Source organism: Balaenoptera acutorostrata, chromosome 7, assembly GCF_949987535.1.
Source record: "Balaenoptera acutorostrata chromosome 7, mBalAcu1.1, whole genome shotgun sequence".
Taxonomy (NCBI): domain Eukaryota; kingdom Metazoa; phylum Chordata; class Mammalia; order Artiodactyla; family Balaenopteridae; genus Balaenoptera; species Balaenoptera acutorostrata.
In genome coordinates, this window is record NC_080070.1 from 1,251,244 (window position 1) to 1,269,264 (window position 18,021).

Genomic DNA, 18,021 nt, shown 5'->3' on the forward strand with positions numbered 1-18,021 from the left:
CCGCGTCTGATCTCAGGCACGCGAGCACGTGCACACATGCACACACACCACATACAGGCACACACACGCGCAGATACACACGCGCACGTGCACACACATCTAGTGCCTCGAGATGATAACGTCCACAGCCTTGTGGGCCAGAGAGGGGGCCAGCAGGGCGTGTAGCTGCCGTCTTGGAAGTACGTTTCTGGGAGAACTGACCATGTTCAGAGTTGTTTCCATGTTGAGCTTTAACAAGAGCCAAGCACAAATGAACTCATATACAAAACAGAAACAGAGTCACAGACAGAAAACAAACTATGGTCACCAAAGGGACGGGGGTGGGCAAGGGGTAAATTTGGCGTTTGGAATTAACAGATACACACTCCTGTGTATAAAATAGATAATTAACAAGGACCTACTATATAACACAGGGAACTATACTCAATATTTAGTAATAAACTACAAGGGCAAAGAATCTGAAAAAGTATATATATGTATGTATATGTATATCTATAACTGAATCACTGTGCTGTACACCTGAAACTAACACATTGTAAATCAACTATACTTCAATGTAAAAATTTAAAAATAAAAAAACAAGAACCAAGCACACTGTAACACCTCCAAAGGATGGAAGGCTCTATAGCTATTTCAATGATGTCTTGAAAAGTGTTGATGACGTGAAAAATGACCAGGACACATGCTATTAAGTGGGAAGGAAGGACTCAAAACTGTGTCTATGTGAGGATTTCACTTTTGTTTCTAATGAAAGCTGTACGCACTCAAAATCTGTGAACTAGTCAGAGAACAGGAAGGAAATATTCTAAAGCTTTTACAACACTGATCTCTCAGTGATGGGTGATTAATGATTCTTACAGCCTTCCTCCAACTTTCCTGTGCTTTCCAGCTTCTCCTGAATGAGCATATGTGTGATGGGGGGTGTGCTGTTAACCAAGGGCTGGGCGTGAGGAAACCTGCCTCGGTCAGAAAGTTCCAGAGATTATGGCCTGGTAGGGGGGTGGCGAGAGCAGCTTCTGGCGGACGCTGGGACTTTCAGAAGGACTGGGAACCAATGGGGCGGGGGCTGTGGCAGAAGGAGGAAAGCGGGTCACCGGGGGCCTTGGATCTCGGCACGGGCCCATCAAGCACCCCACGGCCTTACCACCCCTCAGATTCTGCTAAGGAAAAGCAGCCTTGGGGTAATATCCCAGTCGGAGAAAGAGGCTGGTGGTGACCCCCCCATCAGCGCCTCCCCCAGAAGGAGAGGAAAAGGGTGTCAGACAACACCGTCCCCCCTCCCAAGAGGGGAAGTGACCCTCGCTGACCCTGCTCACGGGCAGCAATGTGACCGGTGATGCAGACGCTGATTTCTTCCTTCAAAGGCACAAAGGGGGACGCACCGCCAAGGACAGTCCTGGGTCTTGTCCTCTCTCTCCTCCCGCTTCCCTCAGAGCGGACCCCGGGGGCGCAGGAGGAAGCCTTCCTGCATCAGGACCGGAGGCCCCAGGAGACTTTCCTCCCAACACAGGCGGATGCTGGGATCCTAGACCCCACTTCCCACGGCCGCCCGGGACAGGGCCGTGTAAAGGGCCTCCCAGCATCCTGGGGTAAGCCTGGCTGGGCCAGGGAAGCTGAGAACATGACCCCCGGCCCTTGGCTTGGCAGGGGTTAGGGTTCAAGAGAGGTCAAGGAGGGACTTCCCTAGTGGCACAGTGGTTAAGCATCTGCCTGCCAATGCAGGGGACACGGGTTCGAGCCCTGGTCTGGGAGGATCCCACATGCCGGGAAGCAACTAAGCGCGCGAGCCACAACTACTGAGCCCGCGTGCCTAGAGCCCGTGCTCTGCAATAAGAGAAGCCACCGTAATGAGAAGCCCGTGCACCGCAACGAAGAGCAGCCCCCGCTCGCCGCAACTAGAGAAAGCCCACACGCAGCAACAAAGACCCAACGCAGCCAAAAATGAAAATAAATAAATTTATTTTAAAAAAAGAGAGAGAGAGGTCAAGGAGGACAGCGCCCGGGCCCCTGGCCTGCACTGCGGGGGCCGCCCACTGCCCCTCCGGACACCACCGTCCCTCGCCCTCAGGAACAAGCTCATGCCGGGCAGAATCGCCAAGCCCACTTGAAGCAAGAATGAGTCTCAAAGTCTCTGACCTAGAAATCAGAACGAAGAGTGGGAAAAAATTAAATAAAAAATCAAGGATGAGGCAGGGAATCAGGGGTGCCCGCGGGAGAGGTGTAATCAAGACGGAGGCGCAAATTGTGATGGTTTTGATTAAAGAACAAGTTGCCAAGGAAGCCTCAGTAGCGTCCATGCTTCCTCCTCCTTAAGGGACACGGTCGTCCTCCGGCGGCCCAGAGTTCTGAGCAGAGCAGGCAGAGGGGTGGGTGACAAGGGCGGAGACGGGGGCAGCTGTGGGCCAGCCCCAGCTGAGTGCAGACGGTCCAGCATGTCCCCCCCCCAACCCGATGTCACAGGGGCGGTGGCAGGTCACCTGCCATCTCCAGTTTCCTCGTCCAGAAAACGGAGGCCGTGAAAGTGCGCCTGCAGAGGTTTTTGTGAAGATCAAACAAGGTCACGTGTGCAAGAGGTTTACAGACAGCAAGTGCTGAGTGACCATGAGGCATTAGTAGTAGCACTAAAAGCGTGAAAAACAGGCATCTAGCAGACAGGGAATTTCAGTTTGGGAGAAGTCTCAAAAAGTTGGGAGAGTGAACAGAGTTCTGACCACCCTGGAATTTGCAGAGGAGGGTAGGGAGCTCGTTCATTCATTAATTAAATATTTCACCGGACATGAGGTGAAATGTAGCACCTCCAACGGTCAAAGTTCTAATATTTCAGTCTAAATTCACTCTGGAAGTCTTTGCAAGGTGACAAAGCTAATCTGCAAATGGAAACTCAAAGCCAAAAAACTGGCTTGAAGATTCTAGGACCTGCACACTTCATGTCGACCCCCTAGCAAAATTCTAGACACTTCACAGATTGGGAGACTTATTTTATGAATATGCCTCATTTTATGAAGTCAGTATTACCCTGATACCAAAATCAGACAAAGATATCACGAGAAAACTACAAATCAATATCTCTTCTGAATATGGACAACAAAATCCTCAACAAAATACTAGTAAACCACATCCAGCAACATAGAAAAAGAATCATACCCCATGACCACGTGGAGTTTATCCCAGGAACACAGGATTGGTTTAACATCCGAAAATCAATTAATGTAACACATTAGATGAACAGAATTAAAAACAAAAATCACATGATCATCTTATTTACTGAAAAAGCATTTGACAAAACCCAACACCCTTTCATGATAAAAATACTCAAAAAAAAAAAAAACAACTAGGAATGCAAGGGAACTTCCTCCACTTGATAAAGGGCATCTAGAAAAAACCCACAGCTGATATCACACGTGGTAAAAGGCTGCAGGCTCCCCTCCTAAGACCAGGATGAGACACGGGAGTCCGCTCTCACTGCCAATACTGAACGTCCTGCTGGAGGGTCAGGCCAGGGTAATATGACAAGAAAAGAAATAAGAGGCATCCAAACTGGAAAGGAAGAAATAAAACTCTATTTGCAAATGACATAATCTTGAACATAGAAAACCCTAAGGAATCACTCAAAAAGTATTACAACTAATGAATGAGTTCAACAAGGTTGTAGGATACAAGATCAATATGCAAAAATCAATTGTATTTCTGTACAACTGCAATGAGCAATCTGAAAATGAAACTAAGAAAATGATTCCACTCATAATAGCATTAAAAGAATAAAATACTTAGGAGTACATTTAACAAAAAAATGCAAAACTTACACTCTGAAACTACAAAACATTGTCACAGGAAACTAAAGGTCTAAATAAATAGAAAGCATCCCACGTTCATGGATCAGAAGACATAATATTGTTACAATGACAATTCTCTCCAAACTCATCTACAGATTTGATGCAATCCCTGTAAGAATCCCAGCTGATATCTTTGTAGAAAATGAGAAGCTGATTTAATATTCATATGAAATTTCAAGGGACCCAGAATAGCCAAAACAGTTTCATTTCTGCCACTAGAACACAAGCAGCAGGGGATGAGCTTTCCCTGTGTGCCAGCACGGGCAGGGGTGCCCGAACCAGCAGGAACCAGCAGGAACCAGCGCCCTTTTGTCACATGACCAGGAAGCCTCAGGCTTGGTCGGACTCACCTCTGCCTTCCTGGCAGGTGGAGCTAGATTGGATTTATGGGCAGGGACAACGTGCCCTGTAGCCAACGTCCTGCTCATCTAAACTGTCAGGGACTTCGAAGGAGGAACGAGGTGTGTGGACGTGGAGAGACCGAGGCCCCGAAAGGACAGAGGAGGCCTCAGCAGAAAGGCTAGGCGCCAGGACCAAGAGGCCGGCCTTCGGTCTGGACACACCGAGGTTGGATCAAGTGGCCATCCAGATTCCACCTGCTTTTGGGAATTCCCGGCCGTCCAGGGGTTGGGACCCCGCCCTTCCAAGGCAGCGGGCCTAGCTTTGATCCCTGGTCAGGGAGCTAAGATCCCGCAAGCCACACGGCGCTGCCAGAAAAAGAAAAAGATTCCATCTGCTTTACCTCTGGCGTGGACACAAGGGCAGGTCTCTGGTGTCCAAACACTCATTAAAACCCCTGCTCTGGAGCAACTAGGCCCGTGAGCCACAATTACTGAGCCTGCGCGTCTGGAGCCTGTGCTCCGCAACAAGAGAGGCCTGCGCACCGCGATGAAGAGTGGCCCCCACTTGCCGCAACTAGAGAAAGCCCTCGCACAGAAACGAAGACACAACACAGCCATAAATAAATAAATAAATAAATAAATAAATAAAATTTAAAAAAAAAAAAAAAAAAAAAAAAAAAAAAAAACCCCTGCTCTGGGCCAGCTCCATGCCAGACGCTGAAATGAGTGGTCGGCCGTCAGCAGGGGGCTGCCAGCTACCGAGCTCCATGTGCCCGGGGGCTTTCTCTGCTTCCCCGAGGGGCCCCCCGCCCAGCTAGAGCCCTGCAAGCTGAGGTCTGGGTGTGAAGGCACAAGGCCCAGGCGGCGCGGCCTGGGCAGAGCGCGTCCAGGGCAGGTGTCTGCCCAGACTGGATGCCCCAGGGGACCAGGGCCTGGGACCCGATGGGGGAGCCTGGCTCGGGTAACCTGGAGGGGGCTCACTGGATGGGTTTCATTGTTGCTGATTTTGCTTTCTTTTCAACACTTTTGTTGGCCTCTAATTTTCCATGTAGGAAACTGCAGGATCTAGAGAAAGTTAATTATTGAACAGCATCAGCTTTTAAAAAGAAAATTTTAAATAATTAGAAATACTCTAATCTCTCCTTCCATCCACCCCTGGGGCCTCAGCATAAGAAGCAGGAAGAACCCAGATGGAGTCAAAGTTTGAACTAGTTCCTCCCGACAGCACCTGCCCGGGCCTCAGCCGCGGCCCCCGGGCTCTCGTATCAGCCGGCGAGGGCTGCCCTAACGCACCCCACGGGCCAGGCAGCCGGAAGGACAGGACCGGCACCTCCCGTCTAGTGCCCGGCTGCCCCCCGAGGGCTCTCCCCTGGGCTCGCAGACGGCCACCCTCCCTGGTCCCCACGTGGTCATCCCTGCGTGCACACAGTGGCGTCTCTCTCCTCAGGAGGACACCAACTCTGGGGGATCAGGCCCCAGCCTACAACCCCACTTGACCTTCATTACCTCCCTCCAGGCCCGACGGGGGTCAGGGCCTCGACACAGAAACTGGGGGACACGGTATAGCCAGGGCACTCTCCAGGCCCCTCCGCTTTGAACCCGCTCACAGGGATGGCTGTGCTGGCCCGTGTCCTCGGGCGGGCTCCAGGGTCCCGGTCTCCCCACAGACATACCCTGCTGGCTTCACCAATGACCAGGTCACCCTCATCTGAAGTTCGGGACAGCCTCCTTCAAGCTCTGACCCTGTGTGCAAGCTCTTGCTCTCAGGGCACCCATGAGTCCGGGGGAGGCAGCACCCGTGGAAAGAGGGCAGCCGGCGGGCGCGCCCCTACAGGACACCTACTGATGACACTGCTCCCCGGAAGGTGTGGGCATCTCCGCCAGGGGACGCTGGGTGCCCCCTTGGTGGCATCCACAGTTCATGAGCAAAGAGGGGTGCAGAGGCTTCTTCCCGGCCACCTGACCCACCAAGCCCAGCCTCGGGTCCTGTAGTCACCCCCTCTCTCCCCCCCACCCCTGTCTCTCTCCGCGTCTTCCTCTCTCTCCCTCTCTCTCTCTTTCTCCCTCTCTCCCTCTGTCTCTTTCTCTCTCTTTCTCCCTCAGTCCCCCTCTCTCTCCCTCCCTCTCTCCATCTTCCTCTCTCTCTCTTTCTCCCTCTCCCTCTTTCTCTCTTTCTATCTTCCTCTCTCTCTCTCCCCACCCCCGCTGTCTCTCTCTCTCTCTCTCCCCCTCCCTCTCTCTCTCCCTGTCTCTCTCCATCTTCCTCTCTCTCTCTTTCTCCCTCTCCCTTCCTCTTTCTCCCTCTCTCTCTCTCTCTCTCTCTCCCTCTCTATCTCTCTCTCTCTCCCTCTCCCTCTCTCTCTCTCTCTCTCCCCCTCCCTCTCTCTCTGTCTCTCTCCATCTTCCTCTCTCTCTCTTTCTCCCTCTCCTTTCCTCTCTCTCCCTATCTCTCTCTCTCTCTCTTTCTCTCTCTCTCTCTCCCCCCCCCCTCTCTCTCTCGCTCTCATTACACTTTCCAAAGTGGCCAAAGGAGAGTGCAGGGCTGCCCGCAGCCGGCTGACGGAGGCCACACGTGGGTCCCTTGGGCCCGGCCCCCCGCTCCTCCGCCCCCCCGACTCCTCCGGCGCCCACGCCGCTCCATCCGGGCCCCCCGCTTCCCCTCTGCAGTGACTGCCCAGGACGGGGGACGGGCCGCCCACCCCCAGGTGACGCCCGGCAGGAGTCCCGTCTCCACCAAGTGACACTTGGGAACGTGTGCAGTGCCCCTGGCAGTGACCGAACACGGGCACATAGCGGTGGTGACGGCATAACGCCCCCAGAGACGTCCACCACTGAGCGCCGGAGCCTGCGGACCCCGGGCAGAGGCCTCTGCTCTGCGGACAGGAGGGGCCGAGGACGCTCCCCTGGAAGGCCGACGGCCTCCTCTGGCTGGGGAGGGGGGAGGCAGGAGCAGAGGCCGGGAGGTCGAGGCCAGCTAGCCTGCAGCCGCTGGGGGCCAAGTGGGACCCCCGTCCTGGGGCTGCGGGACGGGACCAGCCACGGCCTCGGCGCCCTCCTCCTGGACACCTAGACTCCACGCGCCCGCCGGCCCAGCCGCGCCCCGACTCCTCACCCACAGGCCTGCGAGGGGCACACGTGTGGGTGTGAGCGCGAGCTTCACGCAGCGAGGGGCGCGGGCAGACGTCAGGACGGCAATCCCGCGGGAGCCGGGGGGGGGCCGGGTGCTGGCTGTGCGGGCGTGAAAAGTCACCGTGACACCCTTGCTGAGGGCACTTCTGGCGTGGGTATCGCTCCTCCATGAAAAGGGTGTTAACCCCCTGGGCCCGGCCCCGCTCCAAGGCCAGCCAGCGGCCACCTGGTTTCCCAGCTGCCGTGAGCCGGGGGCGCCCGGGGCGCCGGATGCTGGCCGTGGCACTGCACCTGTCCCCCCACCAGGGTCTGGCGGCCTGGCCAGCGTCCAGCCCTGCAGTCACTTCCCCCGGGGGGCCCTGCCGGGGGCTCTCCTCACCTCTCTTCGGCCCGGACCGTCTGTGAAGGCAAGTGAGGACTCAGGAAGGCTGGGACGAGTGAGGCTGGGCTGGTCTCCGGACAGGATGCTGTGATGGGGGCCCCCTGGTGGGCAGAGCTGCTCCAGACCCTGTGCCGGGGGAAGATTCAGAGTCAGTGGCAGCGAGAGCACGTGTGTGTGTGTGTGTGTGTGTGTGTGTGTGTGCGCGCGCACGCGTGTGGCTGAACTTTTGAGCCACGCCTGTGACACATCAAGTTAATGTCTGACGCCTGTCGGCGCTCACCAGGATGTGCTCTCCTGCACAAGTGCCCCCTCGTGGCGGATGGTGGACACGGGACACAGGGCACTGTGGGCTCCCACTTCAGGGGCCGTCTGGGAGAAGCCAGTGTCGTGGCTGATCAGGTCGGGTCAGATCTCTTCTTCCCTCTCACGGGCCACCCCCCGAGCGCCCACAGCGCCGGCAGCTCACCCGGACGTGACTCCCGGCCACTTCCCGGCCGCGATCCGGCCGCACCCCCCCTCCACACACCAGGCCTCCCCGATGAGCTCCTGGCTGTCCCCAGGACCAAGCACTCTCACCAAAGCGCAGAGCCCACCATGGCCCCCCAAAGCATCTTCCCTGTGCATCAGAGGGTAAACATCCCCTCCCAAGGGGGCGGCTCTGAGGGCAGCACGTCTGGATGTGTAACACGCGTGACTGCATGTGCGTGCACGAGACTCGCGGACACGGGCTGGGACCGGCAGGGGCTGTGGGCGCCTCCCGTCCAGGCAGCAGTGCAGCGAGAGACGCCGCGGTAAAGCAAGGGCCTGGAGGTCAGCCCGGTCCTGCTTCTCCATCTCAGAGAGAGGCCTCCGGAACCATCCAGCAATGACCACGCCGGGACCACGGTTCCCTATGGCAACGGCGTGCCGTCTGCAGTGCGCTTCTCCCACCTGCTCACTTCACGCAGCCAAAGGCCAGTGTCGGGTTGACCCCCGAGGAGCGTGAGAACTTCGTACGTGAAAGTGGACTGAGGGCTTCCCTGGTGGTGCAGTGGTTATGAAGCCGCCCGCCAATGCAGGGGACACGGGTTCGAGCCCTGGTCCAGGAAGATCCCACATGCCGCGGAGCAACTAGGCCCGTGTGCCACAGCTACTGAGCCTGCGCTCTAGAGCCCGCGTGCCACAACTACTGAGCCCGTGTGCCTAGAGCCCGTGCTCCGCAACAAGAGAAGCCACTGCAATGAGAAGCCCACACACCGCAACAGAGTAGCCCCCGCTCGCCACAACTAGAGAAAGCCCGCGCACAGCAACGAAGATCCAACGCAGCCAAAAATAAATAAATAAATATATAATTAAAAAAAAGAAAAAAAGTGGACTGATTTCAGCTGCGGCCGTCGGCTCGGACCAACCAGACAGATTTGATCACAGACATGACTGCAGGCCAGGGCTTTACAGTCTCCACGTAGAAGTCTGCACGCTGCCCCCCAGGGACAGAAGTTCTCCCTCTGACCGTGAGGAGGGCTTCTTGGCTTCAGCCTCGTCTGTCTGCATTTCTGTGAAAAGCCTCGGGGCCCCTGCCGCCCCCGGACCGTGTGCACCATCCAGCGAACATTCACGTCCTGGCTCCCGGCTTCAAGACCAGCAGACGCTTTTACAGACGCTGGCTGTTCATACCTCCTTACCAGCTCCTTTCACACTGAAAAAAGAAGTGTTTTCAACAAAAACAACCAGAAAAAAAAGAGAAAAACCGTGAGTGCTCCCCGACAGACTCGTTTGTCACAGCTTGTTCGCTGTAACATCAACGCATCGAAACAGAAACTGTTTCTGTGTCATCAGAACCACATTTAGGAAGGAGACAAGATTCTCAGTTTGGGGGAATTTCTGAAGTTGTTGGTACCCGTGGTCCTCATTAGTCACCACAGATGGCATGTGACAGAGGCGAGGCAGCCGGTGAACAGGCAGTGTCCCTCCTGCTGGACGCCCCAGGTCACCTCCCAGCGGCTTGATCATCTATTTCAAAGAAGATTCCTGTATTTGTTAACTTCAGCTTTCAATATTTTCTACATTATCTATCATTCTGAACGCTTTGTAAATGACCTTCAAAATGCAACGAACAACTGGCAGGTGCCCCCCACACGCAGACACACCCTTAACTACGCCACGTTTTGACTGAATACGTCCTCGAGTCTCTGGTGATGTCTTAGACATCAAACCCCATGACTTCCTGTGGCAGCTATAAGACATCACTATTCGTATCAAATCTAAAACTCTTGGATTGTTAATCCGTGTCCCTAAAAGTGGTAATAAAACTATATATTTCAGAGCAATGACCATTTCATTCCAGGGATCTTATTTTATGAAATACTTGCTTGCCAAAGACCACAACTTACTTTTTACAGTTTCATTTAACGATTTGACATTTGAAACATTCCCTAATTAATTCCAACTCTTTCTAAACTGGCTGTGATAAATATAAACTGTGCTGAGGAGATCATAATGTCAGTTCTGGCAAATCCATAGCACAGCCGGAGGTGAGACCCACACGCGAGGAAACTCACTTCCACCGGGTAATCAGCACCGGGTCAGTCCTGTTATTCTGATCGGGCAACAGACATTGCATTAAAAATATGTACGCGGTAGAGATTGTATATAAAAAATAGAATTCCAGAAATCTGCAGGCAGCCTCTTACTCTGAAATGAAATTGGTTGCCTGGCTCTAATGAAAGGTATTTAGGTGGCAGATCTGACTAATATTTATATTCTCCCAAGAAGCTTGGACTTACAGCAAAGTATTTGTCAATGCAGCTAAAAATGAAAAGAAAGTAGATTTAAGAGCACATAAAAGGGGTGGAGAGGTGAATTTTTCTAGACCATACCTGTATTTCCTAGTTCCTAAACCTGGATGATAGACTGACGCGAGGTTTTTACAACTACACGGAAGGACACTGGAAACCCCACGCTTACTGTCATACGCTGTCCTTCCAACGCAAACAATAAACCCTTTAAGCCCAAGACTGAAGCTCACAAAGGAGTCACATAAATCAATTGACTTGCATCAAAATGGAAGCCAATCTATTAGAAGGATGTCGTTTCCTAGACTGGCTGGTGACCCCGGAGGTTTTCTCAGGTCTGAGTTTGGATCAAGGGGGTCGTTTTGAGGAAGAGGCTGCAGCAGGCATGTCAGAGCACAGCACGTATTTCAAATTCCCCCCTGTGCATTTTAAATGGGGACCGACGGGGAGGGGCGATGACTTCTCATGGGTGTTATCAGGATTGGGGCAGTTCGGGTTTGGCCGCTGCCTTCTTCCCCTTTGTTTTATTTCTTCCGTCAGCCTGTTTTTCACCTCGGTTTCAATAACAGTCTGGTAGGGAGTAGAGGACAGGGGACACTAGATGTCACCCTCTTTGACGTCACAAAGTGTCACATCATGCGGCTAGGGGACAGGAAGACTTCCACTAGTTATTAGGAAGTTAAACCACACCTTGGAGAAATGACTCATTGTAAAAGTCAGGATTAATGAAACAGCTGCATGTTCGCATCAAGAGCTTCAAAAACAATTCTCCATCATCAAAAAATCTACAAACAATAAATGCTGGAGAGGGTGTGGAGAAAAGGGAACCCTCCTGCACTGTTGGTGGGAATGTAAATTGATACAGCCACTGTGGAGAACAGTATGGAGGTTCCTTAAAAAACTAACAATAGAACTACCATACGACCCAGCAATCCCACTACTGGGCATATACCCAGAGAAAACCATAATTCAAAAAGACACACGCACCCCAATGTTCCCAGCAGCACTATTTGCAATAGCCAGGACATGGAAGCAACCTAAATGTCCATCGACAGATGAATGGATAAAGAAGATGTGGTACATATATACAATGGAATATTACTCAGCTATAAAAAGGAACAAAAGTGGGTCATTTGCAGAGACCTGGACAGACCTAGAGACTGTCATACAGAGTGAAGTAAGTCAGAAAGAGAAAAACAAATATCATATATTAACACATATATGTGGAATCTGAAAAAAAAAATTGGATAAACGATCTTATTTACAAAGCAGAAACAGACACAGACAAAGAGAACAAACGTATGGATACCAAGGGGGAAGGGGGGGTGGGATGAATTGGGAGATTGGGATTGACATATATACACTACGTACATATATACTATGTATAAAATAGATAACTAATGAGAACCTATTGTATAGCTCAGGGAACTCTACTCAATGCTCTGTGGTGACCTAAATGGGAAGAAAATCCAAAAAAGATTATATACGTATAGCTGATTCATTTTGCTGTACAGCAGAAACTAACAATATTGTAAAGCAACTATACTCCAATAAAATTTTTTTTTTAAATTCTAAGACGGGTTTTTTTCAAGGGCAGAGATGCAATGCCTCCCATTTGCTCCCAGGCAACCGGGATGGCCGGGCTCTGGTGCAAGTTTGGGCAGGCTTGACGTTTCCTACCCATCACCTACTAGTGGGGGACCAGTGCAGGCTTCAGCAGGTCATGGGATTATTTTAGCCAGAAGGTGCTAGAAATATTAACAACAGATTTTATTTTTCTCTATTAGCTCAGGAAACTACAAATTATCGTTTGTCAGATGTTATTTGAGTGAAAGATGTAGAAATGTTCTAGGAGTGTGAGTATAGGAAAAAAATCTGGAGCTATTGGTAGAGCCTAATTTTATCTTTTAAAGCTGTGTTCTTGTGAATCCTTTGACGTGTTATTTATAACATGATGAGACTAGAGGGTAAATGTTGAACAAGGAAAGCTTCCAGCTCTCCAGTAAAGCTATTTTATTCCACCGAGGAGAGAGGAAACCACTCTGGTCCCCTCCCCCTCCAACTCACTTTAGCTTCGATTAACTTCAACATTATTAAAGTTTAAGGACGACCGATTTACTCTACCATGTGTGCCTGTGTGCACGTGTGTGCAGGCATGTGCAGGTGCATGTGGGAGGGGACAGAGGTGGGGCTCCCGCCCACAGTTCTGTTTTCCTTTATGGAGTCGCCCTCCTGTGGCCACAGAAAATATTGCGCCATAAAAGACCATCTTGCCACGCGGACCTTTCTCCTTGAAGACCCTGGATAAGGAAAAATTCCCTCCAAACTGCACAGACACACGGGAGTCTTCAGAAAATATTTGATGTGGGTTTTTAAAGTTGAGATGCTGAAGTGCTACATCACAGAAACCGCATCCTAAGCTGAATCTCCCGGAGCAGCGTCCGCAGGCGATGGATGGATAGATGGACGGATGGATGGATGGACTGATGGATGGATGGGGCCAGGGTGTGACCCAGGCTGTGGCGGCCACGCCCCCAGCTCCCGCCCGGGCTCCTCCCAGCATGTCTGAGCCTCAGGCATCCTCCCTGTCTTACAGGACGCCAACCCCTGCACTGGGGCCACCGTAGCCCGCAAGACCAGATCCTTAGCTAGATGGACGGTGTCTGCAAAGACTCGATTTCCTCACAGGTTCCGGGCTGGGACGTGGACCCCCTTGCCGGGACGTGGGGTCTCCGGGAATTGGGCGGCGGGGCCGGGCAGTCAGCTGTGGCCATGGGCCGCAGGATGCTCGTGGCCTGACTGGTCCTGTGCCCGGGCTGCTCTGCCCGGCGGTCGTCCTCGGCACTGCCCCACATCCCAGTTCTCCCGCTGGACTCCTCCTGTGCAAGCGTCCTCCAGGCCCGCTCGGTGCCGCTCGAGGCTGGACGAGATGGTGGGGAGAGGGCACCTCTCGCAGCGTCCAGGGATGACGGCCGAGGAGAGGGGGCTGGGGGCAGGGCCCGCCCCTGGGGCCAGGGCTGAGCTGCCAGGTGGCAGGCGGTCCTGTCAGGTGAGAGTCGATCCCTGTCAAGTGACAAATGACCCGTCAAGTGGCAGGTGGCAACTTCAAGGCTGCCAGAAGACACAGATGGCTCCAGTCCTGAAGCAGCGGCCATTTCCTGCAAGAGCGAGCGGGCACCCGGGAAGTCTCCCTGTCCCCCCCACCCCCGCCCCCGCCATCCCCGGTTCCTGCTGCTTCCATGGTCCAAACTCAGGCCTGAGCTCAAAGGGCCTGCTCTGACGTTGGGAGGGGCTTTCACGGGGCGAGCCTGCCCTGCCCACCATGGGCGCACGTGGTCCTCAGGGCAGGCCTATCGCTGGCCCATCGGCAGGCAGCACGAGCCTAGGGAGGTGGCAGAAGTCAGCCCGGCGCCCTCTCCTCCGGCCGGCCGTGTTCAGGCCAGGCCTGCTCTGCTGGGCTCAGTGCCGAGCGCAAACTCTGGTTGGCCTGGAAGCTGCCCCGACCTGGCTCCCCCACCCCACTGCCCCCCGTCCTACTTGGCCCAGACCCTCCTTCCCACGAGTTCTCACCTGGACCATCTGCCCACCGCCACACACCGACACCCACCGACAACACTCCTTCAGCCCCCCGGCAGCAGATGTCCCTCCTCGGAGCTCCTCTTGCACTGTCTGAGCCCCCTGCCGGGATGGGGCCTGAGAAGGCAGGACCGGGGGTGACTCCTCCTGCCTGTGGTCCCATCTGCAGGGCAGGCTGCAGCTCGTACAGCTGTGCCCCCAACAAGCCTGCACATGCCAGATGCATGACTGGTATGCCCTGGATGGATGGTGGGCGGATGGATGATGGATGAATAATGGAAGGAAGATGGACGGATGGATGGATGACGGATGGATGGATGATGGATGGATGATGGAAGGAAGATGGATGGATGGATGGATGGTGGGCGGATGGATGGATGGATGATGAATGGATGGATGATGGATGGATGGATGATGGATGAATAATGGAAGGAAGATGGACAGATGGATGGATGATGGATGGATGGATGATGGATGGATGATGGAAGGAAGATGGATGGATGGATGGTGGGCAGATGGATGGATGGATGATGGATGGATGGATGATGGATGAATAATGGAAGGAAGATGGACGGATGGATGGATGTAAGATGGATGATGGATGGATGATGGATGAATACTGGAAGGAAGATGGACGGATGGATGGATGATGGATGGTGGGCGGATGGATGGATGATGGATGGATGTAAGATGGATGATGGATGGATGGATGATGGATGGACGGATGGATGATGGATGGATGTAAGATGGATGATGGATGGACGGATGGATGATGGATGGATGATGGATGAATAATGGAAGGAAAATGGACGGATGGATGGATGATGGATGGATGGATGATGGATGAATGATAGATGGATGGATGATGGGGGTGGGTGGGTGGACCAATCACCATTGGTGGCCTCTCCTCCACGACCAACAGCCGTGGGAATCTGGAAGGAGCTGGCGGCAGAAGCCGGCCCAGGAAGGAAGAAGGGCAGCCTTGGGCCCGGCCTCTGTTGGTCACTGGAAGTTAAGCCTGCAATTCCTCCCACCTGGGCTACTCTGGGTTACGGGAGAGGCCGTGTTGTCTTCTCATCCCATCCATTCAGCCCTGTGAGCTTTTCCCAAAGGATTTTAACATCTCAGGGCCCTGATAACAAATGGACCTCCCTCTCACAGCACAGCACCCCACCCCTCTGCAGTCTGCGGGGGGCCACGGTGCCCTCCTGAGGAAGGCAGTCCACAGGCCAGAGCTTCCTGCGGCATTTCTGCCTCAGTCTCTGTCTCTGTCACTCACACACACACACCAGGCCTAGCCCAGCACCCCAGAGTTACTCTGAGTCCTGGGATGACCCTTGGTTAAATGCACGTATCCCTCACAATCACCCAGAGCGCCCTGGGTTCTCTGGCCAAGTAGCCATTTAAACAGTGACTGGGTGGCCCTGGGTGACCAGGACGATGAATCTGCCCGTTCCTGAGAACGGCTTCAATGGACCAAACACAGGAAAGATATCTGAGACGAAAAAGAGAAAGTAACTGGTCACCTTGGGTGTCCGAGGAGGAAGTCAGAGAACAAGCATTATTCTGAGGTCTGAAAAATAGGGAAAAGACACCGCACTTATCAGGCCTTTTCTGTACAAACTGCACTTCAGGGTCCCAGAGTGGGCTTGGGAAAATCCGCCTTCATAGAATTCCAGCTGAGAACACAGAAGGAGACCGCGGTGGATACTCAGAGGCAAAAGGAGAGGATGTCCAGGCTTTGAAGGGAGGATCTGGACCAGACAGAAAGACAGGTGCCACGCACTCTGTCCATTCACATATACACTGCACGTGATGAAGACTTCTCATCATAAAAGGTAAGAATGCAGAGTTAGGCAACATAACCACAAAGGAGGATGTGGTCTTGAGTGAAGCATGGTTTTAAAACATTATAAAAATCATTTTGAAAATGACTGGGAGTTTGGTGGCATTGGGGAATTACTGTTAATTTTCTGAGGTGTGATAATGGTATCGAGGTTGTGTAAAGAATGATCTTTTTAGAGATGCATATGAAGTATTTAAGAACGAAGTGTTTGATTTACTTTAAAATGGTCTGCGAATCACACACCCACACACGACTGTCAAATCTAGCTACTTTTCTGTAGGAAAACCTCCCTACTACCAAGTTAGAAAAGTAAAAGCCGAATAGGACTCAGGATGCTCAGCTCCCTGGCAACTGGTACGTGAGGTGCCCGGAGCCAGGCACACACCCCCGACACGCTGGCGAAGTTAGTCCTGAGCCCTTTTCACCCTCAAAGCACCCGAGTTGGGTTGATAAAGCCCAGGCCGCCTATCCGGGCGTCCCCCAGTGGGGAGGCCTGGTGGGCGACATCACAGGCAGGGCAGGTGGCTCAAGACCCCCAGAACCACTCCCGCCCGGAAGGGAATCGTAAAGAGGTGACGATGCTTTGGGGAGGCTGTCTCCCCAGCCACCCTGAAGACAGGCGAGCTGGCCCAGCTTTGCACGAAACACCTCTGGTCTTGGCTGAGCACGACCAGGTGGGTCGGGGCATAAACCTCACGTCAAACAGACATAGCTCAGAGCCCAGCTCTCCTCTCTCTGTGGACATCAGGGACCATATCTGACATCCTGGAGCCTGTGGTCTCCTTTGTAAAAGGACAAGGACACAGCCAGGCACCTGACGGCCAGGAGTCCAGAGCACCTGGGTGACACATCCCGGGGGCATCGCAGCGCCAGCCCTGGGAAGCCACACGCCCCCCCTCTGGGCGGGCGGACCCCGACCTGGGCTCAGGGGAGAACAAGGAAAGAGGCAGGGGCCTGGTGAGTGCCGCCCCAGGGACGGGCAGTGTTTCGGAGGCCTGGCCGGTGGACTGAGGGACTCACCGCTTCCCGCAGCCCCGCCCTCTCCTGCCAGGGTTTCTGCCAGGCCTGCCTCCACTCCAGACCCAGACGCCTGGCCGACACCCACGCACGACGTCAGCCTTCTCAGGAACAGGCAGAGTCATCGTCCTGGTCACCCAGGGCCACCCAGTCACTGTTTAAACGGCTACTTGGCCAGAGAGCCAATAATTTCTAAGCCACAAGACTGAATTCTGTTTGTCCACTAAGAATGAATGCTGTTGATCAAGCGAAACCTGTGAAAACCCCAGAGACAGAGGCAAGGAATCCGCTGACGCGGCGGCTGCCGCCCGGCGTCGAGTAGCCGCAGTGGCGGGGCCGCGCCAGGCGGGGCGGCCCGCGGCACCGGGGTCTCCTCCAGACCCAGCCCAGCGCCCGGCGCCCGCCATCCATCCACACCGGCTGCTGGGAACGCGGCCTCACCCGCCAACCTGCCCCCGCCCCGGGGCTCCGGTCGGAGTTGCTGGACCCGCTTGTCGATGACTCCACGTCTTCCTGGGGAAGAAGTCGGGAATTCAGATGAAACAAACACTGAGTCATTTTCTAACAAATATTCACAGTGTTGGGCTCAATCTGAGAAGCTGGGCGCCCGCCCGGCAGTGGGGTCCAAGGCAGCGGCCTGGTCCAGGTGCCGAGCTGGACTACCCCTCTGCCCTCACGTGGCTTCTACCAAGAGCGGGTCTCTAGTTGGGCTGGGGGCCTCGGCCCCGGGCGGTAACCGTGCCTGGTGAGACCTTAACACCCACCCCAGGGCCTGTCCTGCACCCAACACTGGGGCGCCTTTGGTGTCCACACCCACCACCCCCATCCCAAGCAGACTCAGCTGAGAGCCAGGTGGATGCAGCAGGTGTGGGGAGGTGCCCAGGTGGCCCAGGCACGGGCACGGGTGAACGGAAAACCCAGGGGGCCTCCGAGGGTGGTCAGTGGCAACGGGGCCCGTGCGAGCTGCAGGGGGCAGGGCGGCGGGCCCAGGAAGGGGCCTGGTGCCTCACGTCCACCCAAAGCCACCCGGCTGCGGGCCCGGGACGCCCTCCCTGCCCGGCCTTGCTCAGCAGCTCCAGGTGGGCAGGGGGAAGTCAGGGGCCTGCCGTGAGGCCCGCCCGAAACG

At 54.3% G+C, this 18,021-nt stretch overlaps 1 protein-coding gene across 2 annotated transcripts; it reads right to left on the bottom strand.

Moving 5' to 3' along the window:
* Nucleotides 1-1,988: 1,988 nt before the first annotated feature.
* On the bottom strand, nucleotides 1,989-17,202 carry LOC130708551 (uncharacterized). 2 transcript variants are annotated; one of them, XM_057549485.1, is made up of 2 exons: nucleotides 7,683-17,202; nucleotides 1,989-2,136 (listed from the first exon to the last, which is right to left on the bottom strand). In XM_057549485.1, the coding sequence occupies exon 1, from the start codon at nucleotides 14,925-14,927 to the stop codon at nucleotides 13,857-13,859; it is 1,071 nt and encodes a 356-aa protein (XP_057405468.1). In that variant the 5' UTR covers nucleotides 14,928-17,202; the 3' UTR covers nucleotides 1,989-2,136; nucleotides 7,683-13,856. The 2 variants fall into 2 exon arrangements, with proteins under 2 accessions (XP_057405468.1, XP_057405469.1); XM_057549486.1 differs by having other exon boundaries at nucleotides 1,989-4,540.
* Between the last annotated feature and the right edge of the window lie 819 nt (nucleotides 17,203-18,021).